We start from the raw sequence: 17977 nt of genomic DNA, 5'->3' as shown, positions 1-17977 counted from the left end.
ATCAATGACTCATTTATAGTTAACCTTTTATCTTCAAAATTTACATACCTAATAATGATTGAAGTTTGTTCCTTATGGGAAATATCAGGCGTACAATTCATTTGGATACTATAGAAATAATTTGTTCTTTTGATCTATGTGCTAAATGATGCAAAACTCTGTTTTTAGAAATTATTTTGTGTATATGATCCATTAGCACAGAGTCGTATTTACTTAATTCAATTAAACTTAAAAAATTTCTATTATTAGACGTACCTATTATTTTGTGGGTTCCTCGAAGTGAAAGATTATTACAAGCCAAAAATAGAATCACATCTACAATTCTTATAAATAGTAATTTGAATTCCTTACTTATATTAACTTGATTTATTTTATCAATAGTTGAACATAAATTTAGTCATTTTAATAATTCTTTCCAAGCAATAAATGAATTAAAATAAATAGAATTCTCATGATCTTGGATTACAGTTGGCAGCTTTCTCCAGTTATTATAGCCACCTATAAGTCGTGTAGTTTGGTCATTTCCTCTTCTTTTGGAAAACAGCACACAACAAAAACAAAATATGGTGTCTTGCGTTTTTCAATAAATTAACCAGCTGCAAAGTTGGGTTTCACTATTTGGCATTTTTTTAAAGTAGTGTGTAGTGGAAAATGATCTACCTTCAACATTTTTAGTTCCTTTGTGTTGTACAGGTCTGATTTTAACACAAAACATTCTAAATTTATCAGTTATAATAATTGGCCATAAACCAGAATCATTTATACTCTCTTGATTTTATTTATTATTGTCATTTTCCTCATTTTATGATTTGGCCATATTTATATATATTTGTATAAACACATGGCACTTCAACAAATTTCACCACTTCAACATTTTCATTGCAAGACTGTGTAGTTTGCACGGAACTTTCTTCCCCAGTTGAAGTTTGAATTGTAACTTCTGAAGTCGAAGCAATTTCTTTGCCAAAATCACTTCATAGTCAAGAAAACAGATCTACTTCTGAACTCTTGAAGTTTAGCTTTTCTCCTTTTCTCATAATTTTCTTTTTTAACACCCAGAGGGATATTTCCTTGGCATAAACATGGTTATACCTAACAGCATTAAGCAGTTTATAGAATGAATATCAAATTACTATATACTATTCTATATGCTATTACCTATTACCGCTAGTAGGTGAAGTAAATGACTGTAAATCTACTTACCTTATATTAACAAAATTTTGCACACCTGCAATGAACTATAATATATATCATAAATTTCGTATATTTCCAAATCCGTCGACTGCTTCATTTAAACTTCTTCCTTAAATCTTTTCATTACAGTTGTGGCCGGTGAAGCAGTAATGCAATGTGCATTGCTGGGAGTTGATCCTTTAATTATCTTCGTTTTACTTTTTGTTTGATAGCTTAATATAAACAAACATACTTAGTTGCACGCATAAAAAATATTACATTCGAAGTAAAAAAAGGTAAATAGCTGATGATTGACAAGTCCATTTGAACAAAGTCGCAGCCCCGCCTTTTGGTGGTCGCCTGTGCTTAGAAATCGCACCACTCTGTCTTAACATGTCTGAAGAGGATTTCCTTATTCATAAATGAACTCCCCCTCTTTTTATAGGTATCAGTGCAATCATTGTCTAATAATGGTGTCAGTCGAAGCTCAGCCAGACATGTGGAAACTAACTTGTATACTTTCAGTACGTATAAAAGCTATTATTATTCAGAACACTACATTAATTTTTAATCACAGTGGCACCCCTCCTTTCAATCGCGGGGCCTTGGTGCACCCCCCAGATGGCCAGCCCTGATTAATCATTAAAATAATAATAATAATTATAATAATAAAAACGAATATACTAACCTCCAATGTATAGAGAACTTCAGATGATGATGGGGCATAAAAGATACTTTCTAAGGATGGCGATGAGGACTTCTCTCCCATTTTGGAGTTTTCTAGACATATTGTCTTTAACTTCTCATATGTATGTGTGTCTAAAATGAATAAATCTGTGAGTATTAATAATGTTTATACAAACGCATATACGAAAATACACAGGGTTGGTACTGAAATGGGGGAGGGGGTACATTCTTTATATATATGGAATATAAGAGGGAACATGAGAATAGCTAGTTATAATAGAATAATAATACTTGCTTACTTTTTGTCAGTGTACAAAATCAGGAGAAAATAAAAACAAAGCTAAAATTCAACATTCCTAAATAACAGTATATTAAGTAATTGCTTATATTTATATACAGAAAAAAAAAAAATTTCTCATCATCAATTATTAAAATTTAGTAACACTAAATTCATATGTTAAAGGAAAGAAAAAAATTACCAACCACTTATCTCCTGTTCTCTCATTTAAAATTACATAAAACTTGGGATTTAGGTGATTGCTATCATGATATGAGCATTTAATGAAAAATATTATAGAACAAAATTCTCTTTATTATTATTTTGCTAGTTCATATATATGAGTGCCAATTTCTACAGATTTTTTCAGGCACCACTTTCATTTTTTTTTTTTTTTTTGTTAAAAATGTAATTTTCAAAACTGCTTTACATTTGTTGGACTTTATCTCTTTCTCGAATTTTTTCTTTTTTTTTTAATAAAGATTCATAATACTTTGCACATTCTAATTTTATATACTGAAGAAACAAACATTTAAGACACCTCCATAAATTTTTATGGTATCATACACAATTCTTAGACCAATAAAAGAATCTTTTTTAACAAGCATATCTTTACTGATCCATAGCTGCATTTCATATGACATCACAAGAATTATTTTATGACTTCCCAAAATCAAAAAAAAATCTTTGAACTTCAAAATTCATCTAATCTAAATGAATTATCAATCATCGTCTAAGTCAATGTATTCGTTAGATGCTTTCAATTCTGAACATAGAGGGGAAATCAATGCTTTGGAATAAAAAAAGTTGAAGCAAATCAATTGTTTGCTTTTCTCATAATATTCATCAAGTGTGTGTTTTTCAATAAATGTGGATTTAAACCAGATGCAAGATTTTTTTTTGTAGTATTATTCATAAATATAAAATACTCAGGTAAAAAGTGTTCTTTTTCCAGTTTTAGTATCCCCACTATTTTTCGAGTACGCTTGTAATCACTATCAGTAATTTTTTTTCCAGTCTTGAATCATGCAGAAAAAAACAGATGAGCTACCATTGTGAAGAAGACCGTCCACGTTTAAAAACGAACTGTTCACAAGGCTGCACGCTCTTGTTTCATCATTGTAAAATATGTTTTGTAACTGATTGTACATAAGCCTTGTATATAGCCGTGTTTCGTGTGTGAATTGATGAAAATATGTTGTGTCTAAATCATATAAATGTTTTAAAATGCAAGTGACTCTATTTGCTGAAGTATTCTATCATCATTTGAGTAATTCACCAAATTAAAGGAGAAATCAGGTAGATTTAAAGATCCTGATATATCGAAACACTTCTGAAACGAAAGCAGTTGTAACAACCATGGTTTCATAATGGTGAAAGGTGCTTTGTTTTTTGTGCTATGGGGATGGGTTTTTTCTTGCAATATTTAAGAAAAAAGTATTTTTTTAGATAAAAAAAATCTACAATTTCCAGTTTTTAAAGAAAAATTTCATAATTTGCTGCATTTTATTTGCTTTATAGATTATATTTAAATTCTTTGTATTTTCTTGGAGCATTGGCAACCCTAATACACATACCCATGTGTATTCAATAAGTGAGAAGCAAGATAAAAAATAAAAAATTAACTATTCACAACTACCAAGTTTCTTTCAATAAGGAAATTCAAAAACTTAATTATAATTTAAAATAGCAATACTAATAATACAAATGAATATTTAAGAACATAACTCATATGAAATTTTCAGCTGATGATCTTTTTTAATGACATGGGCATTTTCAAATAAGGCCATGAAAAAAACCCAATTAAAATTGATACTAACCAGGTGGCATCAATTTTAGCACTGCATGAGCTTCATCACGAAGTGCAGGGATATTTAAATTGCATCCTAAGTCGGCCAGTTGGAACAGAAACTGAGCATAACCTTGCTGTTGCGACATCAACTAGAAAAATTAAAAAAATATCAATTGTGGCCATCCATATGAACAAACAATAGAAGTTAATTAATAGTTAAAAACTATACAGCATTTAGTTATAGAGAAACGTATTCCAACCAAAGATTAAATATTCAATTTCAATCATTTTGCTTAAGATATTCATCAAAATTAAAAATGTCAAGAATAAAGAATTTCAGTATCCAACAAAGTTTTATACTTATGTACTTGTTAAAAAACTTTTTTAGCATAAAAATAAATCTAACAGCTTGATTAGATACAAAAGTGTATGCTTTCTGCAAAATTTATTCAAAGTAATACATATATCTTGAGTAGTTTAATTTTATAAATTATAGAAAATGACATTTTCTTATAAGGACAAAGTTATAGAATTAACACACAAATTTATTAACTATTTATTATTTATTTATTAACACACACACATTTATTATTTATTAACACACACATTTATTATTTATTAACACACTTATTTAAAGATGTTTTGATAAATATAATACAGAAAATTATAATGCAACATTTTTTTCAGAATTATAAAGGATACATTACATGAATTATCTGCCCTATGATTTACTAGAATTATTTGGCTGTGCATAAGAAATTCATTTCTTATTCACATTTAGGAACAGAAAAAAAAAAAGAAAAAAAAAAAAAAACTGAATTCACAAAAAGGTAATTGGTACATAATGACAACCAATTATAGAAAGAATACCTTCTTCCTCTGATGAATAACTTAATATTCTAATCTTTAATATAGCAGACTGTTTTAAAAATTCTCTATCAGCAGCATGATTTATAATTTGATAGCAAATATTAAGGATAGATATTAAGAAAATTTAAAATAAATAATTTTCATGATACTTAGCTGCTCACCTGCTGGAAAAATAAGCTCTAATTATCACAGCAAACTGTTATTAATAAAAATTATAATAAATAAATAAAAAGACATTTGCCTAATTAAAACCAATCCAGCATTTGTTAAGCTAATATTACTATTATAATAACTTACCACACCAGGAAGACAATTTTCAGCTTCCACATTAGGCCCATCAAAGGGATGTTGAGGAGAACCAGTAGAGCTATCCGAGCTAGAATCTGGAGAAGACGGCATGTTTGTGCCAATCTGACACAATTTTGCAGATATGATCTGTAAAATGAAATACATTAGAGATGATTAATTGTTTTTTATAACTATTACTACTATTTTCAAACAATCTAGATAAGGACAAATTATGGGCAGCAAGCAAACATTTTTTTTTTTTTTTGCTTATATATTCAGTTTTGAAATAAAATCAAAGATGAAATTAAAATTATGAGTTATATCAATAAAAATTACCCTTCAGATCAACACCTTTTTGATTTGTTCCAAAATAACCCTAAAAACTTAGGGATATGAATTCCACATTATATTTTAAAAAGTGAAACAAATTGTTTTGCAATGGTATGGCATTTTTCTGAAGTAGTTACTACTAGATCTAGAGTCTGGTCTTTCGTAGAGAGAAAAGAATGCATTATTCTTGTTCCACAATTATTCTTAAATTTAAATTCCATTAAATGTAAAACCAAATTAATCATGCCAATTAGGAATAACGTCTTTAACTGAACATAATGTAATGCATAAAAGAAATGGAAGATTCTGCAGAAAGTGTAACCTTATTAAAATCCAAGTGTAATTTATGTACCCTCTCCCTTTTAGTAAATATTATTAATTATAATGCAATGGGCATTTCTTGAAGTGATCATTTGGGGTCACTACAATACAAGCAAGTCACTAAAGTATGACCAGTGCAACTTTTTTTTTTCTCCTTGAGTTATCAAACATTTATTGGATAAACTGTTCATATGAATTTTATGTTCATCAAAAAGATTCAAAATGCTTTTAAAATGATCATAAATCTTTATTTCATTTAAAAAAAAAAAAAAAAAGCCTACCTACACATCCATCTTTTTATCTTTCACTTTGAGAAATCATTCCTTCAACGGGTACTCAATAAGCTCCATCTTTTGTATGTCATTTTTTTTTTAAATTTATTTATTCAGTATCATTTCAAAATTTCAGCAATGAATTTAAGAAAACTGTCAACATGCAGCTTTTTTTTTCTCATTTATTGTGAGAAGTATTTTTTTTATACTTAAAAAAAGTATTCTTTCAAGCTCAATGCAATATATTTGTTCATCGTGAAATTGATATTGTCTCTAGTAACAGGCAGTAGCTTAATGAATGGAAGGAGGCAGAGAACAGCAAAGAAAAAAATAAAAAGGTTTTCTTTCCTTTAATCCTACAACTGGCCCTAAACTTTCTCACCGAGTATCGAAATTGATCATTGCAGAGGAATTGTTTATCACTAAAACATGCAATTTTTTTTTATGTATTTAGATATGGGAGATCACACTACACTGCTTTGACTTACATATATGATCACTACAGGCAGCAACTGCTGTGTTATCTAACATTTTTCCAAGCTTGTTAAGATTACACTTCAATGCATAATTATTTTCAAATTTGACAAGTACAAGTTTGGCTCTATTGGTCAAATTTTACATATCTAATTTAAATAATATTTAAATTCTGTAATACACTTTTGATATAATATCCTTCAAAAATTTATACACAAAATTGATTTTTATAAAACTAAACATAATAATAAAATATTTACCATTTTATCCCTGAGTGGCAACTGTGAAACTAATTTTTTATCATCAGCAGGATCCAGTAATTCACCATTGACAAATAAATCTACTTTCATATTTACATTGTTAGCTTTGACTCTAAAAGAATAAATTTCAAATATAACCAAAAATTTCAAATATGAACGAGTTAAAATTTGACAATTTTTTCTTGAGTCATTACCTTGTCAAAATTTGGCGTCTTACTGCTCCTAAAGTATCATTCATATGAGTCCATACTTCCGTATCATCGAAACTACGGCCTTGATTTGAAAATCTTATTGTAAGAGATAGCTGCTTCCCACGATGTGCCCTAAGAGAGAGAATTAAATGCCTTTTTAATGTCTTTGGAAATGATTAATGAGTAAATATTACATTTTTGATTACTAATGAGGGTAATATATTTATTTTTGAATATAAGCGTATCAGAAAAATTAGAATCCAATCTAACTTATTTAAAATTCTGTCCCCCCCCCCCCGCCTTTTTTTTTTTTTACAAAAATCTCTATTTTAAGACTTGCAGATAAAATTCTAGATGTTTGTTCAAAACAGAGAAGATTATACCCCATTCTAATTTTAATTTGGCTTTCATCAAAATTCTTATGGATATATGAAAAATTATCAACTACTTAGGGTACAGAAAAATCAAGAAGCAAGTAATTAATGAATCAAAAGAAATTAGTTCTGACTATGTTTGCCAAAATTTGAGTACAAGTTTAAAAAAAAAAAGAAAGAAATAATCGTCAACGTTTGCAAGGTATACAGCATTAATTTTCAAGGTATACAACATAATTATATACATTTCCAAATTTAATTCTTTTCAGAGAAGAGTTACTTTTTCTGAGTAATGCATCCAACAAATTTTGACTTAAAGTAAAAGTACAAAATTCAAACCATTGACTATTTACAAATTACTGATAAAAATTACCATAAAAACTTATATAGAAGGTTAAATGTAATGTATTATTATTTACAATGGAGATGAACATGGCTTGAGGGTGGGCACTCTAGAGGTTAGACTGTTTGATCTAGAGCTATCAAACATGGCATAAGTATACTTTGAGATTCAGCCATTTCATTTTATTTATGGAAAATTGGAATAATATGTCGATTTTCTACATGCATAAATAAATATTGTACATAGCCCAACATGTGAATGATTCAAGAGCATTAGAAATGATAATATTTAGATATTAAGTACAATATAGTAAGAATAAGGACTGATTCTTATTAACTTAAAGGACAATCTCAAGATTTTCCTCCCAACTGCAAGAAAAAAATTCAATTTTAATGCTTTATTTTTTTTATGATGAATCTTGTATTACATGAAAAATAAAATAGAATAAATAAATATCAGCTACGTTAGTTAAAGATGACATTAGCACATACCCTTCAACACTGGTTATAATATTAGCAACGTATAACATATCATCAACAAATTATTGAAGTCTAGTTATTTTCAAAGAATTTTAATTAAAACTAATATTTTCAAACATTATTAAAAATTATTTAATGAACATTAATTAATGACTAAATATATAAGTGACAATTTTATTTAAAAAAATCACATCATTTACAAATTCACACCAGTTGTTAGACATTTACAACTTATCATTTACACATCAAGCACTTTCTCTCCCCCCCCCTATTCAGTTTAATATCATAAGAAACTACCATATACATTTTTGTTATGAGGAGCAATTCTAGTGTTTTTGTATTCATGTTGGAACAAGATTCCATTTGGTATTTTCTGTGCTGAAAATTCCTTCACTATCAGCATTGCTGTGAACAAAGATTTGTAATAGGATATTTCTTAATTTTTTTTATTGTATATATCTGTCTGTAGATTTTACTATATATCCAAAGTTTACAGTTGATTTTAATAACTACTGAAATTCTGTAGCTGTTGGAAGGCATTTAGGAGCGAATAATGAATGAATGAAAAATAAACCTTTCGAATTAACACAACACAGAATTGCACATACAAAATATTTCAAAAAGAGAAATTATCTATTCATTGTTATTCATAAAGGGTTTAATTGTTTAGTTGATACATTTAAACACACTATATTTAAAATATGTTAACACTAAAAAAAAAGTGAAACATTTACCTTGCCATGGGTAAAATTGACCTTTCTTCACCATAATCACCATCACATTGTCCAACATATTCCCTCAGAACTTTTAAAATACGAACCATTCTTGTAGTTTCTTGACGTACTCTATTTACACTATCTTTATCTCCTTCAAGAACAGTAATTGTATCAAATGCTGCTCTTAAACGATCCATACAGGACTGTACAAAATCTTCATGTATTTCCATTTGACTAGTTTGTAACCGGGGTCCTAAGTTTGTATAAGTTTCTTTTAAAAGTTCTATTGCTCTATTGGCAACATCTTCATTAGCACAAAGTACAACCTGCAAGAGAAATTTATTTATTACAAATTAATTCAATACTACTTTTTAGAATTATGTGAATATATATTTATTTTAGATATTAAATCATGTTGTGCATAAAAAATGAGCTAGTTACATGTATATAAAATCATGAAAGTTATTTCCAAATTAATCTGTCTAAACCAATGTTTTCATTATTCATCTCATATTTTGTATAATTTATTCTTAATCAGAAAAATGCTAAAAGGTAAGAGGAATAATAGAAAAATTATAAGCTTTATTCTAATTTGTTAATATTTAACAAGCACTTATCACTACATGATTATCAAAATATTATAAGGTCAAATATTGTATTAATAAACAAATATTTTTATAAATAAATCACTGAATGTGATTTATTGATCTGTTTTCTAAATCATCGTTAAAAAATAAAAACAAATATCAACATCTTATATTATCTACAAATAGAAGAAAAATACTCACTCGCCACAAGTAATCTAATCCCAAGAGTTCTAGATCATTCATTAAGAAAGCTCTCCTCTTGGCTATTAATTTACCTTCTTTAGAATTTACAGCTTTAAAAAATCGATCAAAACACCTATAATAGAAACACATAAGTAAATACATTTCATGAAAAGCTGTAACAAATATTAAAGATTTCTTTAGATGTCACTAATTATCGCTTTAAAATATTTCTATACGCTATATATTCATCAGATTATTATATTTGTAAATTAAAATAATTTTAGAATGTTATATATTTTTTTAAACTTATGCTTATTTCTAAATTTATTGAATTTTTATAGACTCCTGGATCAATCAAAATGATAAATCTCAAAAGAGAAAGTGTCACTGAACCCATTTACGGCAAATCATCCTATTTATAGAACATTTATATATTACAGCCCTTGATACACTGAAAAAAATTGCATACGCTTTTTTTTTTACAATATTAAAGTCAATGTTTTCTAAGATTTTAAAACAATTTAAAAATAATTTTGAAACTGATGCGTCATTATTTTGAAATTTTACTAATAAATGACTACTAATAAAAGATTCAAATTCTGTCAAAACAGGGGGAAAAAAAAAATTTTCAAGAATTTGCTTAACTTCAATTTTCTTTAATTTTTAAGAAAATCTTCCTCTTTTCTAGAATGCGACAGAATTAAAATAAAAATTTGTGGCTGAACAATCAAATACCAAAATTATTTTGTTAACAAAACGAAGAAGTAGATCTTACCTGATGCCACTTTCAGTTAATAAACAAGGATCTAATTGAAGAACATTTTCTTCAAAAAAGTTTTTATTAATTTCAGGGTCAAGATCTGGTTCTTCACCCATAAGCTGAAACATAATACAAATTCTATATTTAGTCTATTTATTACAAATTCTATATTTATCTAATTATTTTTAAAAAATCAATTAAAATAAGAAAAAAGACAAAAACATCTAAAATTAAATAATTGTTCCATATTTATTATATACACTCAAAAAAAGAAATATGAAACTATTAATGTTTAAGTTCCTTCAGTTTTCACTGCTTATACTACATAATAGTTTTATTCTTAAAATTCTGGCATAAAAATGATACTTAATGATGACAATATAAAAAATAATTATATAAATTAAATGCTGAATATTTTTTGCAAAAAAAAAAAAAAAAAGAGTAAATTGAAAAAATTATTTTTTTACATTAAAAAGCATATAACAAACAAATCAGGCGACATTTTCCTTCTCTCACAGCATAATAGCACTTATGCACAATTTTGCAGGTTTTAATTCAGTATACAAATATTTTGGAATCCTTACAAAAGACAAAGAGTCTGATAGTTACAGATGATTATGTTTCATCCTTTACAATAATTTATTTCTAAGCATCTATATAGCAATTTATGGTATTTAACAGACTTATATTACAGAAAAAACTAAGTTTAAAAAATACTGGTCCACCATCAAAAACATTCTATCTTACATTAGTTTTAACCGCTAGACAACTAACAGAACACATATGCCCAACATGTAGATAAAATCTATAGTCAAACTCCTGAAAGTTTTTTTTTTTTTTCTTCTTTTTCTTTCTGATATTGGCTTAGATACAATTTAGGTCAACAGAATCGCAAGTAATTTTAATGAAATGCATTCATTAAATAAACTAAATGAAATTAGAGATATATAAACCAAATTTCAAATAAAATTTACTGAACAATTGTTAATGTAAATGTACTGATTGATTAACCTATAATTTGCTTTTCATCCAATAATATTATATACATATTCAAAATAAGGAAAATCAGAGATCTGGTACTTCAATACTAACCTCTAGTCTAATTTTTATTTTATATAAATGCTCTTGATTTCTAATAAACTGTTTTCCCACAGCTTTCCATTCACCAGAGTATTTCAAAACAAAAATTGGACAAAGCCTAAAACTTAAAAAATGAGGGGTAGGAATTTGCTAATTTCGTCACTATCTAAGAATACTTAATCAATCCCAATGCTCCATCCAGCAAGTATAATTTAAAACAATATCAAACAAATAATAGCAATAATTCCTTTATTGTGATGAAATGTAGTTAAAGTCAGTCAACATGATTAAATTTTATTAATATGGTGAGTGAAAGTTGGTCATTAAGAGGCTTCTTGTTTGATAATAAACATTACATCAGACCATCTATAAATTTAGAATACTTATAAAAAATCTACTAAAATATGCCTGTGCAATTTTGATACATTTAACATTTAGTATTTCTCATTTATTTAGATAAAATTTTTTATTAACAGTTATCACATTAATTACAGCTGATAATCTTTAAAGTGTTGGTAGCAAGGGCAATATACTGGACTAATGGAAGGTTCAGAATCAGATGCTCAACTGAAATTGTTTTAAATGTGCTAAATCTTTCTAATAATACGATCAAAAATAAATAAAACATCCCTCATACATAATAAATTTTAAATAAAATTTCATTACGATATATTACCTTAGAAAACCACTTAAAGCATGCTTCTCTATCAGTTACATACACAGCATTTTCAGCAAGACAGGACCAAATCTGAAAGAAAATCTACATCCATCAACTCGTATTTAATAATTTAATGTAAAGTCGAATATGAAAATAAAACTAATAAGCATTTAAATGGCTTGAAAAGGATTTACAATTTTAACATAATTTGAAAAAACAATGAGGAAATAAAGATAATGCAGGCCAACATGTATTTTGATATTAATGATTTTTTGAAACCAGTTTCATATGCATTGAAAAAAATAAAGGATTAATTTTTACCCAAGAATTCATACTTGGTATTATTAAAATGTTATTTATTTTAAGGTATAAGCAATAAATTTAATATCTTCTCCCAGATAAATTTTGTAAAATTTTATAATTTACTTAGATAAAAATTCTGCAGCAACACTTGAGTAAATCAGCACTAGTTTAATTGAAAATTAGAAATGAGAAGAATCATAACAAAAGGAAAAGTTACTTTATCCAATTTTGAAAGCTTCTTTTGTTTGATATTTTCTAATGTACCTTGTTCACACAATCTCTTTGTAGATTCCCAGAGTAATTTGCAATCATTTAATCATTTGTCTTTAATTTTAAAAGACCTAATTAAATTTTATCCTTAAATATAATAACATTTTATTCATCTACCTCAAAGTGCTTTTGAGCTATTTTTGTTATCTCGTTTATATGCTTCTGTAAGTATAGACTAACATATGTTCAATCCCTTGTCCAAAATTTGTTAGGTGTAGAAAAATTATATAAAATTCTGAAACCCAATTTCATCAGGGTTGTCACTGAAATTGGGAAAAAAATTCCCTGTGTTTTCCCTGTACATATATTCAAGATCTGAGGAAATGAGGGAATATGTTAGTGTTAATTATGATACAATATGGCATTAAGGAGTGGTGAAAGCAGGGAAAAGAAGCAATAATTTAACATTATTCAAAACTATAGCATATTAAAAGAAAGATTTTATATTTACATAAAAAGGAAAATAATTTATCTTTATTTATTATGTAGAGTTGGACAAAATAAAATTTATATATTAAGGAGGTGGAAATATCCCCTCTCATGCTCTTTAATTGCAAATCACACAAAATTAAAGATTTGAGTGAAACAAAACTCAAAACAATCGTGTTATGATACAAATTATTTAATGATTACTTTAAATTAGCATTACAAAGCAAGTTTTCTTTTTTTATTTATTCAGTTTTGACAATTCATGCATTCCAGCACCAATTTCTGCACATTTTTCAGACACCAGTTTCATGGAGTGAATGGAGCAAATCAGTGACAAATAAAGTAAGACATTTTTCTATGGCTCAACATATATATTTTAGCTATTTCACTTTCAGTGAATAAATGTGAAAATACTTCCAATATATCATTGAATGCATTAAAGGATGAATGTGACCCAACAAGTTTTAATGCCCATAAAAATTCAAGTTTAAATAATTGTGCTTGAACTAAAAAGTTCGAAATCAATTTATTTTCAAACATTAAATTAGACGTTTTCGTATTTGACATATCTTTTCCTGTATTTCTCTTAAGCCCCATTCTTAGGTCTGTTGCTTTTATGGGTATGGTTGTCAATATGCCATCTTACAAGTGAGGAGAAAGAAGGCAAAATGTGCCGGACACAAGGAGTGCACAGGCCGCCACAATGGAGCTTTAGATACTGTCCAACATCAATGATGACTATTTTGAACTGGCATGCAGGTTTGTATTTCTTTTTTTAGCACGACTACAAATTGACTATTTTCCCATATTACTCAGGTTTATTATTTTCTCACAAAGTGGGAATACAAAATAAATGGATTTTGCAGAACTTCTTGAACCGATTCAGCGAAATCAGGATCGATTTTTTTTCTTCTTTAATTCATCCAATTCGAATTAAATACAGATTTTGAGCAGCTTATTGTTTAAAAAAAAAAATCTTTAATATATTTTAAATAAGCCCACAAGAATAAACAAACCATTCAATAAACTCTAGTATGTTAAAAAACAACACTGTGTAGGTTCCACTGATTGAATGTTTATATTTCCATCAGAGAAATATATTCTATTATTTCAAGGTGTTACAGAAGTCTCGTGCATGCTCATTAACTGCAATTCGGGACTCTCATGGAAAAGAATAACTATATCACAAATCAAAACTGGAAGTACTTTAACTTCCTTTACTTAAGAGTAACTTTAAGTAAGAAACTTAAAATCCCCTGTATTTTCCTGGTGTTTATGAAAATTTTCAAATCTCCTAGCATTTTCCCTGTTTTTTTAGATGATTTTTAAATTCTCTGTGGTGTGGCAACCCTGATTTATATACCTAGTTCTCTTCATTTTGTAATTATCTCAATTTACATTTGAAGAACCAGAAAGACTCCCTATGAATAGATTTTGTAAAAACATTGATAGACATCTAAAATTTTAGTGTAAAGACCATACGTCAGATTTCATGCATCTAGTTCAAAGTATTTTTGATTTATCTTTGTACTAGACAGACATTTTTCAAAAAATTTGTTTCTCAAACTCAAGTAGATATAAAATGTAGAGATTCATCAAAATTTAAATTTTTTGGCATTTACAATACTGTCTCTAAATAGAGTATTGTTTGTAAATAAGAATGTAAAAAGCTGCTTAGAACTATTTCATACTTTTTATAAAATGACTACCTTCATGAATTATAACCTTTTTAAATATTAATATTATAATATAATAAAATTTATAAATATTTTAGTGAATTGGGAATAAAGTTGCAGTAATACATTAAATTACTGGATGCCAAAAATTTAGCAGTAAAATAAGAAGAAAATACAAAATTTTACTATCAAATATTATAGAGCACCTTATGCTAATATTTAAGAAGCATTAAAAGTAACAATTACAAACCTGCTTAGCTTGCGGTGCACAGAGCCAAAGTTGACCATCTTTTAAAAGAAACCTAAAAGAAATTGTCTAATATTAATGAAGAGCTCAAAAAATTATTTCAAAAATGATCCACTAAGAATGACCGAAATACCTTAAAAAATTCAGCCTTTCTTGAACTTGCTGTACATGACTAAACCTACTATCTGGAGACACAGAATTGGGATCCAAATCAGGGTGTTCTAAAATTAAATAAAAATCAGGGCAATCCATCAAAAATGTTTCATATATTTTAAATTAAAAAGGCAATTCATATTTCAACATAATTTCTTTTATTCAGTGAATCAACAACTAAATAATTATCTCCTCAAAGATAATCAGAAAGAAAAATAGTCTGAATTCCGGAATTAACCAATTAATGGCCAAATTATTTTAAAGCATCAATTTCAGTAAAACTAAATTTCTTTGAAAAAAAGTTAGACATTAAGATAACTATGAAGAAAATTTTGAATTTGAGGGATTCTTTTATAAATTTTATGATTTATTTATTAATTTTTTAAAATTTTCAAAAAAACTAATAATAAGTCATAAAAAAATCTGTTTATAGATGCATAGTGAAATTTTTTTAATCAAGAATTAAATCCTATTTTTGAATTTTTTTCATTACCTCAAAAGTAAAAATCAAAATGACAACTCTGGCATTTTAAATTATCCAATAGATGGTATATGCCAAATGATAATTGTTTGGGAGCATTTAACAAACACATTTACTTCTTAAGACAAAGCAAAAATGAAACAATGGAATGTAGAAATTAAGTCACAGAAATCAAATGTAACGTTTCTTTAAATAGAATACTGGGTATTAATAGGTTAGTGCAAGAAAGAAGTGAAATTCATATAATATTTATAAAAAATACACATAAATCATACAGAATTTTTAGAAATTGATAAAAGCTGCTAGAATTTATCCAGAGTTAAAATGGTATCAAATTGGTAATCTGGTTTTAATATACAAAATATTAATTGAATTCTATGCAGAAATTGTTTTAGGTAGAAGGGATTAAGCTTAATGTATAAATCTACTGAACCAGAAAAAATAAAATGGGGGGGGGGGGAATCCTTTATTCTTTCAAGGACAGAAACATAAGTTTCTTCAGTTATAAAATAGACTTATATTATTTAATAATTTTTGTAGGAAAAATATTAGCATATTTGTAATGCAATGCATTTTATTTTATTTTATTTAATGCATTTTCAAAATATTTATAGTTAAAAACTCTTCAATGATTAAATAACAAGCTAAAAGAAATTTATCCATTTTATGCATGCATTTTAAAGAGCCAAATACAGTAAGTACACTGACAAGTATCCGGCCTAATGCAATGGAAGGGTAGGCGGGATAACAAAAAATCCAGATAGGACAGAGTTGTAAGAATTCATTTCTTTGCTCATGAATACTGGAAGAATATGGATGAATACTGGATACCAAAACTCCTTATAATATGCATTTTCTTACTTTTTATTGAGTATTAAGTCTTTCATTTATCTCGAGCCATGTATAATGTAAATAGGGTAATGGTTTGGTGAACCATAGAAGGCTTTGCCAGAAACATGTCGACTTAAAATAGAAGGCTTTGTACTGGCAGTTTGTATATGTTTATATACTGCACTGCACGTTTCAAGAATTGATTAGAGAAAAAGCAAGTTAAAAAATACAAACTGTTCAGATTTTAACATAAATTCAGCAATACCTAACTTAAATGAAGGGAACATAAACAAAACATTAATGAGAATTGTAGGCCTAATTCTTAAGAAAATAAACTCACTGATTTTTATTTTTCACTTATAAATGATTACACAGATAAGAAAAGGTAACTCTAGCACTGCTCTTTTCCTGTCGCAACTTGTATTTTGCACACAACACACAAGAGGATCATAACAGACACTTGCATCCAATGTCTTGGCAATGTTACTAATGCGTCTTGTCTTTTTCATTTAATTATGATAAAAGCCAGATAGAACGGAAGCCAGATAACTGTGAACTCGATACTTTGGAATGTACTATATTACTAAAAAAATCTGATTACTTGATTATCTTAAAATGAAACAGCTATATTTACTTCAATTTAAGAAATTTTGATTCCTACTAAACCACTTTCAGCCAACAGCTTTAAAAATAAATAAATAAAACCTGTTGACTTACCTTTGGCCAGGACATGAGCTTTCTTCATGTAAGCAGTTAAATTATCAGCTACAAGAATAACTAATGAGTGATGTTGTTGCAGGCGATTAATGACTTCATGCCGATAAAACATGTGTGGAGATCTCTGTGCATGATTAAAATTTGGAGGAGCTTCAGAATACAAATTACAGATTTCTCGGATCTGCTTCAGGGCTGGAAGAACCCAACTGTCAACTTTAAGTTCCTCGACACATCTATCCAACCAATGAGTTTTTTGGGAATCTCGATCCTGCCAGAAAAAAAAAGTTATTTTGCTATCATGAATAAAGTATATAACATCAAATTAAAATGCTAAATTTGCAAATCACATTACTATTAAAAACAAAATTTAAGATTAAATTCGTACAAATGAGTTTTAAAGCAATTTATTTAACCAGCCCCAAAATTTCCAAAATGTTTTTTTAAAAAAAGAAAGCAAAGTTAAAAAACAAATTCTTTTATCATACAACATTGTTTTTATATAATTGTAAATATTAAAAATCTATGAATTATGCAGCAAAAATTATCACCACTGAATAAGAATAGCAAGATATACTTTTAAAGTAAAAATTCAGATAATAAACAAAGAAAAAAACACTTTGCATACTTGTTATATATGCAAATGTATATATAAGTAATATGTATGCAAAATGGAATTTATATATGTATATATTTCTCTTGAGACAATGGCACTAGGGATTGGTGAATTAATTCATTCCTATTTCTTTTTATTTGTA

At 27.4% G+C, this 17977-nt stretch overlaps 1 protein-coding gene across 9 annotated transcripts in view; it reads right to left on the bottom strand.

Annotated features, from left to right (window-relative positions):
* The window catches only part of LOC129956910 (probable ubiquitin carboxyl-terminal hydrolase FAF-X), a 99478-nt gene that overhangs the window by 62097 nt on the left and 19404 nt on the right, over positions 1-17977 (bottom strand). For all 9 annotated transcript variants that reach the window (XM_056068928.1, XM_056068934.1, XM_056068935.1 and 6 more), the window contains exons 14-25: positions 17223-17490; positions 15174-15261; positions 15044-15095; positions 12134-12205; positions 10393-10496; positions 9636-9750; positions 8866-9173; positions 6939-7067; positions 6745-6856; positions 5097-5234; positions 3958-4078; positions 1862-1992 (exon numbers count right to left, since the gene is read on the bottom strand). In XM_056068928.1, coding sequence (XP_055924903.1) covers positions 1862-1992; positions 3958-4078; positions 5097-5234; positions 6745-6856; positions 6939-7067; positions 8866-9173; positions 9636-9750; positions 10393-10496; positions 12134-12205; positions 15044-15095; positions 15174-15261; positions 17223-17490 — 1638 coding nt within the window. The remainder of the gene's footprint in view (positions 1-1861; positions 1993-3957; positions 4079-5096; positions 5235-6744; positions 6857-6938; positions 7068-8865; positions 9174-9635; positions 9751-10392; positions 10497-12133; positions 12206-15043; positions 15096-15173; positions 15262-17222; positions 17491-17977) is intronic.

The sequence above is a fragment of the Argiope bruennichi genome, chromosome 11 (assembly GCF_947563725.1).
Source record: "Argiope bruennichi chromosome 11, qqArgBrue1.1, whole genome shotgun sequence".
Taxonomy (NCBI): Eukaryota; Metazoa; Arthropoda; class Arachnida; order Araneae; family Araneidae; genus Argiope; species Argiope bruennichi.
This window is presented reverse-complemented; position numbering and strand designations above follow the sequence as displayed.